Below are 19062 nucleotides of genomic sequence, written 5' to 3' on the forward strand. Positions count from 1 at the left end.
TCAAGCTGACTCCCGTGATGGACTACAATCTCAGGTTTAGTTTTTTATTGAGATTGTAGTCCATCATGGGAGTGAGCTTGGAGTGGTGGCTACTTTGCAACACACAGAGGCACCATGAGGAACAAAAGTGGTCACCTTCAGAAGGAAGGACAGTGTCAGCATGAATTCAGAGATGATTTGAGGAGCTACAGCTGAGTGATACACAAATAAGCTACATTTTTGTTAATAGTTGGGGTACTTGAATTTGTTTTTTAGATTTTACTCCTGAGTTTAGTGTCACTTTAATGTCTAGGGGAAAGGTGAAGAGGACTTTACTTACCTGATCCCTGAATGGCACCATGAGGTGGGCATGTGTTGTGGCCTGCTGCCAAAAAATAGTGCATACACTATTCTTTGGCATAGCACCACACAGCTGAAACGCACATGCATCTCGATGCATTGGTAATGAACTGCATTTCAAAACACAGTATTGCGGTATTAAGATTTGATCAAATGCATGGAGGCCGGGAGGTGCATTTTGGGTGCCATCCAAATGGCACTGTAATGCATAGTAGGTGCGTTGCGTGGTAGCATGCGTTAATTGTAACCATGCAACCACATTGGTGTGAAAGGGCCCTCAGAATCCACACAGCGTCTGCAATCTGAGCACTCCAAGGATGGAGCTCCCATCTGTGCAGTTCTTTTACCCATAATCCCAATGAGACTACTTCTCCTCCCCACTATCACCGATAACTCCTCCGCCCAGTTCTCCTTCTGCGCTGGCTCACTAAGGTGAATGCTACAGTTTGCAGGTCCACCTAACTTGTGGCTTCTAGTGACAGCCTACCTCACTGGTGTATCTCAAGCACCAGTGAGGTAGGCTCTCACTGGAGGCTCAGGCATCAAGTTAAGTGCCAAGTCTTCTTATCCAACATCAGTGCTTGACCCCACAATTGCTCTTTTAGATGAATGGGCACAAATTCACACAGATGCACTCTGAAATCTTGTGGAGTGCATTCTCAGAAGTGTTGAGGCTTGTATAGCTGCAAATTGGGTACCACCTCAATGTTATTGGGATGGTTTTGGAATGGAATTGCCAAAAAGCTCATAAAGGTGTCATAATCGGGTAACTTTTGGTCATATGGTGTACCCACCTGTGATATGACGTAGATAAAGTTACCTACCATTGGTTTAAATAGCAAGGTACCTAGAATACAAAAAAATTAGCCTACCTTTGGTGTATGGAGAAGTTGTCAATACCTTGTGTATACAGAGTTTTGAAGACAGTCTTAAAGGACATTAGCAGGTAAAACTAGATAAAGAACATCTGCTGTGCCATGCTGGCCAGTATATAATATAGAGGTCCTATACATTTTTTTTGCACATACAATAATTAAAATAGATGAAAAAATACTTCCTAATTTTCTTAACTTCAGTTAATCAATCAAATTATTATGCAATGTATGTTACGTGGCCTTCAAATCTGAATATATTTATGTGCCCTCAATATCACAATATAATACCAATAGCTAATAAAGGAACAAAGGAGAGTAAATTCTGACTGTTCTGCACATTACAAAATCCTCACCTGCAGAATTGTATTGCTGTTATTTCAAAACCACCTAAGTCTAGACACTTACTCATATTGCTCACATTTTAGTACAAGCAAACCATATTTCTTTTCCTTTGTCGCATTTCACAAATGTGACCCTTAAATAGCCTTGTTTGCTGCGTAGATTCAGTGCCTGTTAGCTGTGTGTTTCTTGACCCTGCATCCTACATTGCTTTAACAGATTCCATATATAGAGGCAGGGTGCAGTCAGGTGGAAGGAAATAGGAGGGTGTATAGAAAAAAAGGAAGGACACTTGAGTCTTTACACATGATATTTATTGCTGAGAACATCAACTGCATGTTATAATCAGAGCACAAGGTTATTTAGTTTTTACAAATGAAATATGAAATGTGACCTTAGCAAAAATAGGATTCTCTTTTAGGAGTCAAAGGCCTTGCATCAAGAATTGGAAGCTGAGTGTGGCTGTTTTCACTACATAATAAACACAATATGACTATGTATTTAACTACACCAAAAATGTATATTGCTGTAAGTATCAATTATAGAAGAAAGGTAGTGCTTTGTGGAATGGGGAGTCAGTGGGGTAACCAGAGTAACGGGCGCCCGGGGCAGAACAAAATTTTGCCCCCCCACGGTGATATGGGGGTTCACAGGTACAATGAGAGCATGCTGGGACATGTCGTAATTGAACTACAAGTTCCAGAATGCCCTCATTGTCCCTGTACGCCCCCCAAATATCACCCAGGGAATATTAACTAGCTGATTGGCAGGCTCCTGTCCTCCTTCTATGCAGTGGAGCCCGGGTCCCTGTAGGGAAGGAGCCTGCCAATTAACTGGTTATCATGGCAAGTGGACCATGAATTTTGTTTACTTTTTAATCACCTTTTTATTGCTTTAATTTAATAATTATTTCTTATTATTTTTTACTTATTTTTTTTAATTTTTATTTATTTCATTATTTTTTGAACATTTCTTTTTCACTTGACTCTATTGCTATCACACAGGAGCTACCAAACTTCTGTGTGATAGCATTTGGAGGTGACAGGTTCTCTTTATTGAACCTGTCACCTCCAGGACAGGAGTTCTAGCACAGCACTGTGCTGAAACTCCTGTGACAGGTGAGAGGGGAAGACTGCTCTCCCCTCTCACTGCTTACACGGCGGCGGGGAGAGGACGGACCGGCTGCAGTTTTATTACAGTGATCTCAACGACATCACCGAGATCACTTGTAACCAAACAATCGGCTTCCCCACACTGCATTTAGTCCTGCTTGGGCAAAGCAGGACTAAATGTAGAAAGCAACTTCCTGCTCGGCGCCCGGAACTGCATGTTCCGGGGCGTCAGGGAATTCCAAACCCTGCCACAAATCTTTCATTCGCCAGGCCCTGCGTGTCACTGCTCGGTGGCCGGCGCCCCCTCCAGCTTTGTGCATGCATGGGGCAGCTTGCCCCCAGTTGTTAAGCCACTGGTCAAGGTGTAGGGGTCTACTAGCCCCTGAGCCACAGTCTGAAGAATTGGTATCTGGTGGCCCTGTTCCAGTCACCTCCTATCACATATTCTTCACAGATTGCTTGCTGTCTGTGTCATGGACAATATATCGCATAGGTTTCTGTGGTGCAGTCTCCTGTCTGACATACATTGCAACAGGAGGACATTCTCCTTTTAACCTTTACGCTAAATAAAGCTGTCTAAAGTTTCAACCATTTCAAGGGCTTGGACAACCGTCTTTCTCACACAGTTGTTAAACTCCACAGTGACATAAATCCACGTTGGGTTCAAATATAAAATGTACAATCAGAAGCTGTCATCCAGACAGGAACTTCACTCCCAGTGCTATTGGTTACAAGTGTTAGCTGTACTTTTATATCAAAATGGAGCTAATGCTCCCAACTCATCTGAAATGATATAATCATACAGTCCTAAAATGCAGTCTTTACCCCTGTTGCACTGCTGTGTTCTGAACAGGACTGGTCTGTGTTTTGTTCAGAAACTGACTGGACGCTTCGCCTGTGCAAATCCTGACTGAGGAGATGGTCTTTCCATTGATTTCTTTGGAGCTGGCATCACATGCACAATACAAAAGCAATGCCTAGTTTGGTTTCTGCTCAGAACACTGCCCTGTACAGGTTGGGACACTGAAGGCTGCATTTGAGGTCCGTATAGTTATATTCTTTTGGTGAGGGGAAGCCTTTGCTGTATTTTTATACACAAGCACTGCTATTTTATAATGATGAATATTCCATTATACGTCAACATAATTACAAAAATCTCATATACCCTTTAACATGCAATTGTCATGTTAAAGGTTATTTTCTTTTTTTACTTTACAGCTTTCATTAAAATAATCCCTTGATGCTGCCATGAAGGTCCTTGTTCAGATACGCCCTGTTGCGTGACAACACTGTTTCTGCCCCCCAATTGCATTCCTGCATTGTCACACTGTCATTTGCACTTCTGGTGGAGACTATAAGTGGCTATTCCACCACACATTGTACAGGCATGGTCCACTGTTGTCACTATTAGGAAGATGGTCAAGAGCAATGATGGGCAGCTGATGCTGGAGTGACTGTATGTACTCAGGAAGCTGTTGCAGGAGATCAGCAAGGCACAAGGCAATTGTTCATTACAGATACACAGTGCTTTAGCACAGTAAATGTTAGGATTTATAGGATTTACACCTAAGATTTAGGTATAGGTCAGATTTAGGAAGCTGTAAAATCTTTTTTTTTTAAAACAAGCAAAAAAAAATGATTCATTTGCATAATGCCAGACACACATACAGAATTTCCCTGAGTACAGCGAATCTCTCTCTTACACACACACACACACACACACACACACATACATACATACATACATACATACATACATACATACATACATACATACACAAATGATTTATTTAATTCACCTATTTATTTGTGCAACACTTTCACAGCACTTTACTGAAAATGTTAGTCTTTACTCCAGAGTAAAATCTAATGTTCCTCCCACTGCCATACACATGCACACACAGTGGTGAATGTCAATTAACCTACCAGTATTTTTTGATTGTGGAAAAATCCTAAGAAAATAAAAGATAATATACAAAAGCAATGCAGATACTGTCTTTGACTGGAACAAATCCAAAGGCTCAGCACTACAGGGCAACCATGCTAACCACTAGTATGTAATCGATAAAAATATTTATATCTGGATACAGAAATAGAATGGTCTCTCATTTACACTTTATTTTTAATGCAAATTTAAAAAGAAACAGATTTCACAGTAGCAAGTAGAAAATTGGCACTTAGACCCACAACCTCCACTCTTTGCCATTTGTCCACAGATGTGATGAATGGCCAATGAGGCTCACGAAAGGGCATGGCCAATAACTGACTTCCTATAGGAAGTGCAAGGGATTTAGGGGCTCCTAGGGTGTTAAGGACATAAATGAGGATTCGTGTTGGTACCTCTGGGTGTCTGAATTAGCATTCTGCTGCTGGTTTACATAAACTGTTTCCAGCACACAACTTACAAAATCACTAAGTTGAAACTATATTACCCAGCCTAAATAATGCAAGCTTTGCAAGTGCACTCAAGAAAGCAGTAGCATCGTGAGATATCATCCGTCTACACAGCCATCAATATCTCCCTTGTAGACTGTCCTAAAGTACAGTGATGATGATCAAGCATTACATTACATCATTGTGAACTGCATTGTACAGTGCAATATCCATTTTTTAGAACAGTACAGGCTTCTGCATTGTTTCCAATCCTGACAGGTCTACAGTATACAGTACTGTACTTTTTAAAAATCTCTGCTGACAGCACATTTTTCTGTATGTTTAGCTAATTGTGACTATAAGTTTGTGATGTAGGTGTTTAGTGGATGGCACATGTCATCAATCACATGTATAGGGTATGAATAATATACAAACTATGCACACAAAATACAACTGTTACCATTATTTTCTATCAGTGGACAGTAACTGGTAAATCTATGCAAAATCTGAAACAGCTGTATATATTCTAGAATGTATCCATGGACTAAATAAATCTACTGTATATATGCTGTGTTTGCATGTGTATTCCTCAGGTAGGAAACATTTTCTAGAGCAAAGAGTGTAATGCATGAACCATCATTCCATTCTCACTTGGTTTCAAGCTCACAGGTCATGTATTCCTTAACGACATGGACTATACAGCAAGGATATTTCTCTGCATGTGGTTGAAATGTCCTCAGCAATAGGTCAGAAAGGCAACAGAGTTAATTATTCTGCTGTTTTTAGACTTTGGAGGATTAAATCGAGCTCATAGCGCCAAGTCTCATATCTGTAGGCCATCCTTATCTGAGCAACATTAGTCTTGCGAATATCATTTCCTTTAGGTCCTTCCTTATGATAGTCTTTACCCAGGAAGTGTGCCTTTTCCTGGACAAATAAAATACATGAAACATAATTATAATGTACATTTTATTATTTACTATATAAATCTGTCATGGTATCTTAAAATAAAGGTGAACATTGGACTTCCCTCATGGTTGTTTTGTTGGGTGATAACTTCAGTATAGCATGCTAGATACATACCTAAAGGCACCCATACCAACCAAAAGCCTTTTCATTTTTGGTGATTCAGTGGTTCTTAAAACCCAAAATCAGACCTCATTTTAGTCTAGTACAGCTACACCATCAGGTAACAGTAACAGTTTTGAAAAAAAATGTATTAATACAATGGGGAAGTAAAAACGCCCAGCACCCACCACAAGAAAATGATATATGTATATAATGTAACTTTTAAAAATGTTATAAAAAAATGTCATGTATGGATTTCACTTAATTGGTATGTATAAAGACATCCAAGGTTAGATTTGGAAAATTAACTTTTAAATGAATGTATTATAGAAAGGACATCTGTTACTTAGGCAGCTTGTAACGTGCATACATTAACACTGGTACCGTATATAGTAGCGGCCCCCACATGACTAAAAAATGTGTCCAGTGGCCCCCGAGTAAATTGAGCTTGAGACCCCTGTTCTAGAGTGTTTATTAAAAAAATCAAATGTCACAAGGGTATACAAGGCTTGTGCAAGGGTGTCCAATAATGGCCAACCTTGAAAGTCTTCTAGAAAGCTAACTGTCACCATCAGAGTGTCTCACATTCATGTTCTATGTTCAAATGTGGCTCAGAAGATAAATAATTTGGGGAATGGTTGATTTAAAGAAATGAGCACATACCTCAGTGGACATACCAGACTGCAACACACTGTTCTTGGCTATCTCACACATGTCACAGGTGCTCAGCTTGAAGACTTGGGCAGCAATGGCAAATTCCTCCATAAGGGGCTCCTGTAGACCAAAACAATTAGATTCATACTTGGTTTTGGCTGAAATTCTGAGTTAGGTTAATTGTATACAAGCACAATTGTATGTTACACTAGTGCACTAGTGTAGAAATTAAAGTATATGAAAACACAAAATCTATTTTTTAGTATGTTTGACATCAACTCTCTATATAGTTTTTTCAAGCAAATCAATTTTTGTGAATCTATTACAAAGTTTCTTACCTGAAGATAATGTCACTAACAGCACTTTCTGTTGCAGACTGATAACGCTAAGAAGCTGCCTCGCAAATAGTCAGTTGTCAGGCGTAGTCAGTCTGCCACATGTGCTGCTTCAGTTGGCCATTGGACTGCCTATCAGGTCTATTAGATAGGCAGCCATTGGTTAACTCTTCCTTCCATGCTTTTATCTGCCTTTCTCTTTAGAAGGAAGGTACAATCTTTGTTCATGCATCATATAATCATCATCTTCAGCCTGGGTTGAGATGCTAGCTCAGAGATTATAGGGTCATGTAAATCTTGGTGTCTGTGCTGTTCCTAGCTGTGTTTACAAATGTCAGAGGGTCCATAAACAACTATCCAGTCCCTTTGTAGTGTGGTAACACATACGTGTTAGGGCACGCATTACGACAAGGTAACTAATTTATTTGAATGGGCTGCCAAAGCACCACAACAGACTGAAAATAAGACATGCTATTGAAAATGAATGGGCACTGGCACTGCTATGTGGTATGGTGCAATGCTGAGCATTATCACATGTCTAGGTGTGAATAGGTGAAAACATAGATCAGCACTCACAACAGCCTCTCACTTTGTGACTTGTTACAATGTTGTAGTGTGATTACTAGGGGACAGAAGACTGAGCAAGTGTTACTTCTTGCCTGCAGCAGACAGATGGGCAAAGTTCCCAAGCTAGAGCTCAAAGACTTATTTTTAATAAAAGGTGCAGATTTGTTTGAAAAATTATATTACTGCTGTATAATGTGACATGTCAGGAATGTATTTATGCGCAGTAATAAAGTTACAGATTTTTTTCTGGTCCTTGCATTTTTAAGAACATATTTAACACTGAAAAGAAAAACATTAGCAGAAACATTGAAGCATATTTTACCTTGGTATAATGGAACTGCATAGGGTCATCTGTAGACAATGAGACCACCAAGCCTTTTTCATGGAAATCCAGTAATGGGTTCTTGGCATATTCCAAAAACAGACTGTTGTTGCTCAGCGGTGACATAGCAATGGGGATTTTTGTCAAAAAGTATAGGTACTGCAGCACAGGGCTCTAGAAAATGAAATATATTTTCAGATCCATAACAAAAACAACAGACACCAGGAGAAGAAATAAAAAATAAAAAATCCTAAATTGCACCAGTTACTGTCATAGCAACCCCAATTTTCGTTTGGTACCTGCATTGAGGTAATGCATTGATTTGCAGAATTTTGATGCTGTATTACTCATTTTTGCTGTGAACAGCAAACAGATTTAATTTAGCTTCAATGCTTAGCTTTATGTACATTACACCTGCTGCGGAAGGCCTAATTTAACTGCCATCATCGCAGTACTTTTAACCTGAACTCCAATCATACCAAAACACACCAATTACCCAGTTATGTATTATTAAAAATACATTTTTATATTACCTAAATATGTCTTGATATGCCCTCTCCTGCAATCCCCTGTGTAGTAGCACTTAGACATGGAGAAGAAGGGAAATTATTAGAAGCCAATTAGGCTCTGCAAAAGTGTTCATATACTGGCAGTTAGTATGCTGGTAGAGAAGAAAGTCAACATAGGGATGACCTTGTAAAAGTGCTGCTCCTTCACTGTTCAATTAGCAAGGTGGGTATTTAACTGGGGTCATGAATCTCAAAATATTACCTAAAGTGTCCTCTCCATTCCTCTCAAGACCTCCTGTACTTTAGCTCCTTGTTTCTTCCTCCCATGCTCACCCCAAGAACCTATCCAGAGCCTCTCCCATCCTCTGGAACTGCTTACCCCAATCTGTCCGCTTATCTCCTACTCTGTCTACCTTTATCCCACCCCCACACAATAACTGTCCTTTTATTTCTTCCATTAGCTCATCCTACACAATTATTACTTTTTGTATTGATTGCCCCTCCTTGTAGGTTGTACTCTCACAAACAAGGCTCTCCGAACCCTATTGTATTGAAATTTGTATTGCAACTGTACTGTCTCCCATCATTTTATAAAGCAATGTGCAAACTGTTGGCGCTATATAAATCCTGTATAATAATGCTGTTGTTATTATTAATAATAATACTAATCTGGTAGATGCAATGGGTATGTTGTCTGGCAAATCTGACAGGATCACAAGACTAGCTGTAGAAAATGTCTAACAGGCTTTTCACATCTGCATATTTTATGTGTGTAGTTTACATGCCTAAGCTTTGAACCTTATGCATTACTTATTTTACTGGAAATTGCATAAAATATTAACTAACCAGGGCTATTTTCAATGTGGCATACTCGCAACATACCTAAAAAGTGCAGATGTGGATCTCTCACCCTCTGGCTCTGGAAGCTATTTCGACCTCTGTTGAGAAGTATTGGAAACAAAACGCTTCCACTGCGGGGCCCGCTGTTGTGTGGGATGCATTCAAGGCTTATGTGAGGGGTGACTACATGTCCCTCCAGAAAGCGATTAAAACGGAGGACTCCGCCCATAGGGTCGAGCTCCAAGCCGCAGAAACGGATTGTCTCTCTAGGTATGTGTCCTCCCCCACTACTGACGCACACTCAGCTTGCATCTTGCGGACCTAACGCGAACTGATTTATACAAACGTAAACAGAATTTTTTTGAAACTGGGGGAAAAAATGGACGTCTGCTGGCTATGCTATCCCAGGCGGCCTGGCCCCAAACGGTAGTTGCTGAGCTACACTCTGGCCTGGACACATCTGTTACCTCCCCAGATGCCATCCTTGAGGTATTTAGGGAATATTATACCACCCTTTATTCATCCTCATTACCGACGCATGCCCATTCTCCGGACTTGCGGTCTCTGCTGGACTCAGTAGCCTTGGGATGTTTATCAGACAGTCAAATAAGTTTTCTGGTACGGCCTATAGCAGAACTCGAGGTGCTAGGAGCCATATGTTCTTTTCCTAACGGAAAAACACCAGGCCCGGATGGTATCCCTATGGAATTTTACAAGACGCATGCAGGTTTAATGGTCACTAGACTATGTGAGATGTATGCCTCCTGTCTAGTGGCAGAGTGCCTGCCGCCCTCCATGACCGGGGCTCATATGATTTTGATTCACAAGCCACCTAGAGACCCGACTGACTGTGCCTCCTATAGGCCCATTGCCCTACTTAATTGTGACCTAAAAATTCTAACCAAGATCCTTAGCGTAAGACTTAATCAACTGATGGATAGTCTGATAGATTCGGACCAAACTGACTTCATGCCCCGTAGATCCACCGATATTAAATTGCGTCGACTATTCACAAACTTGCATGCATCCCATGTTAATAGCGGAACCAGGGTGGTGTCTCTTGATATAGAAAAGGCCTTCGATACAGTGGAATGGTCCTACTTATGGGCCATATTGGACAAAATGGTCCTGTGGCCTCTATAAAACTTGGGAATAACCTGTCAGCTCCCTTCCCTATCTGCAGGGGAACTCGGCAGGGTTGTCCGCTGTCGCCCACTCTCTTCGCCTTGGCCATGGAACCCATAGCTGAAGCTCTACGGACATCCCCCTATATTAGGGGACTTAGAGTTGGCTGGTTGGAGGAGAGGGTGGCGCTATATGTGGATGACATGCTTTTATTCCTCAATGATCCGGGACCCTCATTGCAGGGTGCCTTGGATGTTCTGAATGCATTCTCAGTTGTATCAGGTCTAAAAGTCAATTGGCATAAGTCTATACTGTTCCCCATTGATGATGATGCTAGGTCTGTACCCAGAACTGTTACTGAACTTTCCTGGGTGGACTCATTCAAATACCTGCGGTGGTAATCTCCGCATCACCTCAGGAGTACCTTACATTGAACATACTCCCGATTCTGAGCGATATGAGGCAGAGACTGAAGGCATGGGCGAACTTACCTTTGTCCCTACTGGGTAGGATCAATCTAGTGAAAATTAAGATATTGCCCAAATTGACATATATCTTTCGTAATTCCCCTATATGGATTACTAAATCCTATTTTCATCAAATTAATCAATTAGTCTCCTCCTTCTTGTGGGGTCCTCAGCCCCCGAGATATAAACTCACAACCCTAATGCGCCCACTCTCCAGGGTGCTCTAGCGCTCCCGGACTTTTATAAATATTTCTTTGCTACCCAAATGGTCACGGCCAACTGGTGGCTCTCAGCTAATGTTAACAACTCCTCTGTCATGTTGGAGGCTGCCATCTTGAACTCAGTCGAGGCACTAACTGGCCTACTATACTGTATAGAGGACCGAGAGCCCCCTATCCTCTTACCCCCTCTATGCGCACTACCATCAAAGTCTGGCGCATGGGATTATCCTGGTGCTCCAGAGACGCCCTGGATATCTCCCCGGAAACCCCTTTGTAGAATAACCCCCAATTGTCCCACTTCTACACAATCCCTGATCCCTCTTTTTGGGCAAAGCGTAACATAAAATTAATATCAGATATTGTTGAAGCCAATTGAATTAAAGTGGAAATCCCCGGCCTGGATGATGAGGACTGGGAGGAGATCTGGGATACACCCTTTAAACAATTAGTCGCAGTACGGGACAGAATGGTACAATTTAAGATCCTTCATAGAGCCTATTTCACCCCGCACCACCTACATAAAATGAACGCATCCATCTCTCCATCCTGTATGAAATAAACATGCTCAGAGGGTAACTTCTTTCAAATTTTTTGGGAATGCCCCCTCATTACCTCCTACTGGGGTTCCATAGTGGACTTTATCTCGAGGGTCACCTCATTACCACTAACACCGTCACCGAATGTGTGTCTTCTGGGCCTGGTGGAGGATGTAGCTCCGACCAGGTCTGAACGCACGCTGGTAGGGTTGACCTTGTTTTATGCCCGCAAGGCTATTGCCATGTGCTGGAAGAAACCTGCCCCGCCGGAGTTGTCTTTCTGGAAGAAACTAGTAAATGACAACTTACCTCTATACCAGGACACGTATGCCCACAAGGGATGCCCTGAAAAATTCCATAAAGTGTGGGATAGCTGGCTAGAATGCACTAATTCTGCAGTAGACATGGATGCATGAGCCTGAGAAGGGCTTGCTGCCCCTCTCGGAGAGCCCTGGATATATTTGAACCACTGTTATACCATTAGGCCCGGGAGGCCCTGTGCCCCACTACTGGATTCACCTCTTTATTGCTCTTCTGTCACGACCGAGCCCTTAGCAGGTATGTCTGTGTGATGCCAGTTTTGCCAAGTGAGCTGTGTTGGGAAATGTTTCCCTCACCTGTACTGTAGTAAGTTTCCCCGTGCAGGATAACTCTCTTTCATTTTTTTGTTTTCCTTCCTTTTTAATTTAATTTTTCTTAATGTTTACTGTGCTGTTACATGCACTGCTACGCCTGGTGCCCATAATGTTGGGAACAAGTAGCATGCACTGTTGTGTTCTAATTGTGTAAAACAATACATTATTTTATCCCCAAAAAAATACAACCCCAATTCTGAAAAGTTGTGTAAAATCTACATAAAAACAGAATGCAACAATTTGTAAATCTCAAAAAGCCTTTTTTATTCACAATAGAAAATAGAAAACATATTAAATGCTTAAACTGAGAAAATGTACCATTTTAACCATTTAACCATTTTAAGGTGTTTGCACCCGCTTCCTGGCCAGGCCATTTTTCAGTATTCAGCGCTCCAGTACTTTGACTGACATTTATTTCGTCACACAACACTGTACTGAAATTAATTTTATACAATTTTTTGGGGACAGATAGAGCTTTCTTTAGGAGGTATGTAATCACCACTGGGGGGATTTATTTTTTACTATATATCACAAAAAGTACAAGGAAACATTTATTATTACCCAAATTTTTGGTAAAATATAAAAGACGGGGTCACGTCGGGTAAATAGACACCAAACATTTCAAGCCTTAAAATTGTGCACACCCGAGAAATCACAAAAAAAGCTACCACACCCAAAATTGGCCATAGGTGATGCTTTAAAAGCTTTTACTGCTCATCAGTTTAGTGTAAACAGTGATTGATGGCCCTAAAATTATTGCTCACACTCTGACATTTGCGATGATATGTAACAAGTGTGGCGTAATGGGCACAATTGTTGTTTTTGCGCGAAGGTGCACCCATTGCATTTTTGCGCATCTTTGTGGGGGTGGTGGACTTTAAAAAAAAATGTGTGGGTTTTTTTCCTTGTGTGTGTGTACATTTTATTTTTTGTGACCAATTTTTTTTAAACTTTTTTTTTTCTACTCTTAACTTTATTGTTTTCACATAGGGGGCTAAGAAGCCCCCTATGTGATATCAAGTTACAGTGACAGGTCCTCTTTATGGAGACAACAGGGGTCTCTAAGACCCCTAATGTCACCTAGGGACCCCCAAAGAAGCTGATGAAGCAGAGATCTGCTTCACCAGCTTCTCTACGTCTTTTGTAGCCGGGGAGTGATAACTGAATGCGGAAGTGATGTTATAAACATCACTTCCTGCATTCACAGAACGGGGAGGAGAGTGGAGGGAGATCGTGTACTGATCTCCCTCTGTTCTCCGTGCACGGAAACCACACTGCCGGTCCCGGATTAGATGCCTTGAATTGCAGCAATGGCGGGGACGGCGACAGCAAGGAGAGGTGGGGGGTGGCATAGAGAGGTGTATCATACAAGTGATCCGGCATCTTTACAGACGCCGGACTGCTTGTGTGTAAATAGCCATCGCTGGCTGTTTCAAATTCTGGCAGTTTCCTGCTCGTGTCCGAGAGACGTTTAAAGACGGCCACCCGCTGCTAGAAGGCTCCCTTCTGGCCGTTTCTAAACGTTCGGCGGACGGGAGATGGTTAAGAAAAAAATAAGGTAATTGTAAAATTGATGGCAGCATCAGGTCTCAAAAAAGTTGGGACGGGGCCATGTTCACCCTCTTCTTTTAACAACACTGTAAACATCTGTGAACTGAAGACACCAGTTGGTGGAGTTTTGGTAGAGGAATATTGTCCCATTCTTGCATGATATAGGATTCTAACTGCTCAACAGTCCTGGGTCTTCTTTGCCATATTTTTCAATTCAAGATGCGCCAAATATTTAATTGGTAAAAGGTCTGGGCTGCAGGCAGGCCAGTTAACCACTTGATGTCCGGGGGTGTTAAACCCCCTTCCTGTCCAGGCCATTTTTCAGTATTCAGCACTGTGCTACTTTGACATTTATTCAGTCATGCAACGCTGTACTGAAATTAATTTTATATCATTTTTTTGGGACACATACAGCTTTCTTTTGGTGGTATTTAATATTTTTACTATTTTATTATATAATTTTAAAAAATGTACAGAATTTAAAAAAAAAAAGTTTTTCCTATGTTATATTATAAAACATGTATTATTACCCAAATGTTTGGTAAAATATAAAAGATGGGGTCACGTCGGGTAAAAAGACACCAAACATGTCAAGCTTTAAAATTGCGCGCCCGTGTAATAAAAAAAACTACTATACCTAAAATTGGGCATAGGCGATGCTTTAAAAGCTTTTACCGCTCATCAGTTTAGTGTTAACAGTAAATAATGGCCCAAATTGCCTTGTCCCTTGTGCACAGAGATTTCCCCAGATTCTTGGAATCTTTTGGTATATTATGTACTGTAGATGAATATATATTTAAAGTCTTTGCAATTTTACCTTGAGGAACATTATTTTGAAATTGTTCAACACTTTTTAGAGCAACTTTTCACATATTGGTAGACAGTCTGAATCTCTGTGATGTTCTTTTTCTACCCATTCATATAACTGACCTGTTGCCAATTCACCCAATTAGTTGCAAAATGTTCTTCTGGTTCCTCCTTCTTAGTACCACTTACATTGCCAGCTTTGTGTTGCCCAGTCCCAACTTTTATGAGATGTGTTGCTGCCATCAATTTCAAAATTACTGTATTTTTTTTCTTAAAATGGTGTATGTTCTTAAACATTGGATTTGTTTTCTATTTTCTATTGTGAATAAAATATTGGTTTATGAGATTTACAAATCATTGCATTCTGTTTTTATGTAGATTGTATACAGAGTCCCAACTTTTTTTGAATTGGGCTTGTAGGTAAAACACAATTTCTGAGGCGTATTTAGTGGTATACTTGGAGTTCAGCTTTAACAAAATGAAGTCAGAGAACTAAATGTTCATGGGTACCCACATTATCACAGGAGTATCTAATATATCTATCAGCAATCAGAAATAATAATTGGGCTGATGTTGATTAAAATGTAATGGCTTTGCTAGAATTGACAGTGAAGAGAAATAAATAGTATCCTTCTGGCTCTATAGTAGTACTTCTATCACTGCATGTATTAGTAGTAACTGGGGCATCCCATAGCAAAGGCAGTGCCCCAGGCTGCAGTGAATTCAAATGCAATGGTAGTAGAGGTAACATGGAGAAGTACACTACAAGTTCAGGTGTTTCCAGTGAGTGTTAACATCCCTGGCGGTCTGATTATGCAGGATTTTAGCATGCCAAAGCGGTACATTGTTTTTCATGGCAATTTGTTGTTTTATATTGTAGGCCTGTAATTCTTAGTAAATCTTAGGAATAACTCACTAAATCTGTCCAAACAAGAGTCCAGTAGACATCCCGGGTATGATAAAGTTTGAAACACGAAATCATAAATTATAATATACTAAATAATTATAAAAAACTATAATATAATAATAAAAAAAATGGTCCAGTAAATGGGAATTCTGGGGGCACTGCCTGAGTACCAAGTTCGCACATTACTGAGCTCGGTCGCAGAATCGTCGCTGTCGTCACTTTCAGTGGCTGATGACGAATTTCCCAACGAATAGCTATCGCTCAATTCTGCAAGTGATTCTAATTTACTATCGCTGTTTTCTATCTGGTCTAAAACCGCTTTTTACCTAAAGGGATGCTTTTCGGATGCCATGGACGTTCTCAAGTTTCCGGGCAGAAAGTACAGTAAAAGTGCACACAGGGCACTGGACAAAGCTCTAGGGACAAAATTGAAGGGAAATGGTTTGATACATAAATGTAATTATAGCAGATTACATTGTATTCTGTGTAAATGTCATGTTTTCACTTTTGAATCTCCCGCCGGCTCCACCCTCCGCTGTGACGCCGAAAACTAAACTGAAAGCCGAATGCCGGCACCGGCCGTGTACAGCAGAGGACACATCGGGCTCGCAGGGACAAGGTAAGTGACACTTTTGTGCAATCCCGAGTGTGGCTCAGGGTTACCGCTTTTGGTACGGAAAATTAACCCAGAGCCACACTCGGGAATACCGCCAGGGAGGTTAATACACAAGTAATTTAGACAATGCACTTACAAGCTTGTGGCAACAGTTTGAGGAAGGCCCTTTTCTGTTCTAGCATGACTCTGGAACACTGATTGCAGGCTAGATCTTGTTGTCTTGACCTCACACATACTTTTCACTGAATGTGCTCTAACTCCCACAGACACACGTGGATTCTTTTGGAAATCTTTTTCAAAGTGGTGAATATTGTTTAAATGCAATCATTTATTTTAATAATTGATAAAAAGTACCTTTTTCAGGTTTAAACCATGAGAGATGTTGTCTGCTGTCATGAATGCTGCCAGTAAGTGAGTGATAGCACCAGCCTCTCCACAGTGAGGACGGAAAAGGAAGGTGTTCATTCCTCTCTCCCTACAAATAAAGTGATGCTTGCATAAGTATAGATTAATTATATTTATATACAACAAGAATGATAAACCACACTATGAATTGTAAAGCTATTGAAATTCACAAGATGAATATACAAATACGTTTCCTAAAGTGTTCTTTTTTTCATTAACCCTAGATAATATTTAAAATTACTATTAAGATGGTAGATTCTGGATTTTGTGATGGGCATTCAATGTAAAAATATGATTATTTGACAAACAAGATGAAATCATTGTATATTTGTGGTCTACATACACATCCACTGTTCTTAGGAGATCTCCCCATTGCCTATAAAGCATCTATTTGGAATATGACAGGAAATGTTTTAATCTGCTCAGTTGCTATCAACACAAACATAACTCTACAGATATGGGGATCACCATAGACTGTGCAAATACTGAATATACTGTTCAAAATGCCCATATCACATGTTAAGATTCAGCTGTGTGAAGTTCTCCAAGCAATCTCCTCCACTCACTTGACAAACTAATGCTGTAGGTCTTGCCATTGCAGAAATCTCTGTTAAAATTAGTGGTTCTGACTTGAGTTGAGCCTGAAGTTTGAATTACGTTAGATTTGGAGCAGTATTTCATGAAGTCAGATGTCCCAAGCCAATTCTGAATGTCAGTGTTATTTTTGGAGAAGGGTTTCTAGGAGAAAGGGATAAAAGGCTGCCCCAAAGACTGTTTCTGTCTTATTTCTACATCCGCTGTTGCCTGGACACCCTTAGCTTGATTGGGACAATTTTTCTTTGGGCTTGAAAAAGAGGCACAGTGCCTCGAAACGCGTAGCCAAACTGTTTGTCTGCCATTCACATCACCCAGCGAGACAACCCGCACTTTCCTCAAGTCCTGTGCCCGTTCCCCAACGATCTGTCACAACGACTGCCGACAGTTCTCAAACCGCTATAGAGCGGCACTCTCGCTTCCGTTCAGCCGACGGTTCTCAGCCTGGCCAGCTGAATTCCCACGGTATAGGACGGCACGAACACTTCCACTGTACAGCCTGTTTACAAACAAGGCTACAGGACGGCAGATTTCTGGTGCTCCAGCCACAGGAGCCCCCCAGCCGGCACCACCAACCTTCCTCCAATACCGGGGAGCTAAACTAGATACTCCAAGCCCATTGTAATATTCATACAGTCTAGCTGCAGAAGTCGGCTGTGACCCATGCTGACAGCACCATCCACCCTTCACCGGCAGGACATTGCCACGTCAATGCAACAGTGAGTCTCAAATTTGTTATTATTAATTTTAAGCATTATATCCTTTTTTAAACAACAAAATCTCTGGGTTGTAGCGCTCCTTTTCTGCTTTTGTCATATTTGTGTACAGGGTCCATCTCCCTGTTTGGGTAGCTCGCTCACCCAAACCCTACTCTAATCATCCCACCGGTAGTGCGCTCGCCTTCTTTATTGTTTTTATCTTGAGTTGGAAAAAGTCCAGCGGAGGGCAACCAAACTAATTAGGGGTATGGAGGACCAGAGCTACGAGACAAGGCTACTAAATTTAAACATGTTCACATTGGAGGTGAGGAGATTAAGGGGGGATATGATCTCCATATACAAAATGTTCAATGGTGGTAGCAACATTAGCGATAAACTGTTTAAAATTAACTCCATTACAAAAACTAGAAAACCTAAAAACCTAAAATTGGTGGAAAAAAAATTCCAGCACAAGGGGGTTCTTCACAGTTAGATCAGTTAGGGTCTGGTACTGACTGCCACAGGTGGTATTTTCAGCAAATAATGTGGAATTGTTTAAGAAACTTTTGGACGATTTCTTAAGGGACCGTAATATACAGGGGTACAGGTACTCCTAGAATGAGATCCTAATAGGTTGGACTTGATGGACTAATGTCTTTATTCAACCTCAAATACTATGTAACTATGTACCTATGTAACAGCAGCAAAAACAATGGTACGCACACCATTGCTCCTTCTGGCCAACAGTTCTCATGTTTATAAGTAGCATTGAAAATTGACAGACACCCTAAGCAACCAGTCTTATAGTAGAACAATTATGTTTGGCCACTCAATCTTGATTCCATGTTATTAGGTCAGTGCTTGGGTTATTTGCTTGCTGTCCTCCATCTCTCCTCAGTCGAAAACAAAATGCATGCATATGAACAACTTCTTGTGCCCTCTGTCTATGCTTTATTCACAATAATTGCAGTGTTCTGAGAACTATAGAACTCCTCCCATCTATGTTATAAAGTTGAGAAGACGGAGATGTTTCAATAGTCTTGTCCTGTTTCTGTTATCCTGATATGGTACGGTGTGTGAGCATTGTCACCCTAGGGTAGGAAGCATGTTACTGGCAGAATCAGCAGGTGAAAATAACCAAAACAGAAAAGTACTGCATGCAGTCTC

At 40.9% G+C, this 19062-nt stretch overlaps 1 protein-coding gene across 1 annotated transcript in view; it reads right to left on the reverse strand.

Moving 5' to 3' along the window:
- Positions 1–5739: 5739 nt before the first annotated feature.
- AMPD1 (adenosine monophosphate deaminase 1) overlaps positions 5740–19062 on the reverse strand; it is a 50775-nt gene continuing 37452 nt past the window's right edge. The window contains exons 12-15 of the mRNA XM_018571418.1: positions 16553–16673; positions 7985–8158; positions 6770–6880; positions 5740–5965 (exon numbers count right to left, since the gene is read on the reverse strand). Of these exons, the coding sequence (XP_018426920.1) occupies positions 5807–5965; positions 6770–6880; positions 7985–8158; positions 16553–16673 (565 nt within the window). The 3' untranslated portion in view covers positions 5740–5806. The remainder of the gene's footprint in view (positions 5966–6769; positions 6881–7984; positions 8159–16552; positions 16674–19062) is intronic.

Source organism: Nanorana parkeri, unplaced genomic scaffold (assembly GCF_000935625.1).
Source record: "Nanorana parkeri isolate BGI_ZX_2015 unplaced genomic scaffold, ASM93562v1 scaffold1752, whole genome shotgun sequence".
Classification (NCBI taxonomy): domain Eukaryota; kingdom Metazoa; phylum Chordata; class Amphibia; order Anura; family Dicroglossidae; genus Nanorana; species Nanorana parkeri.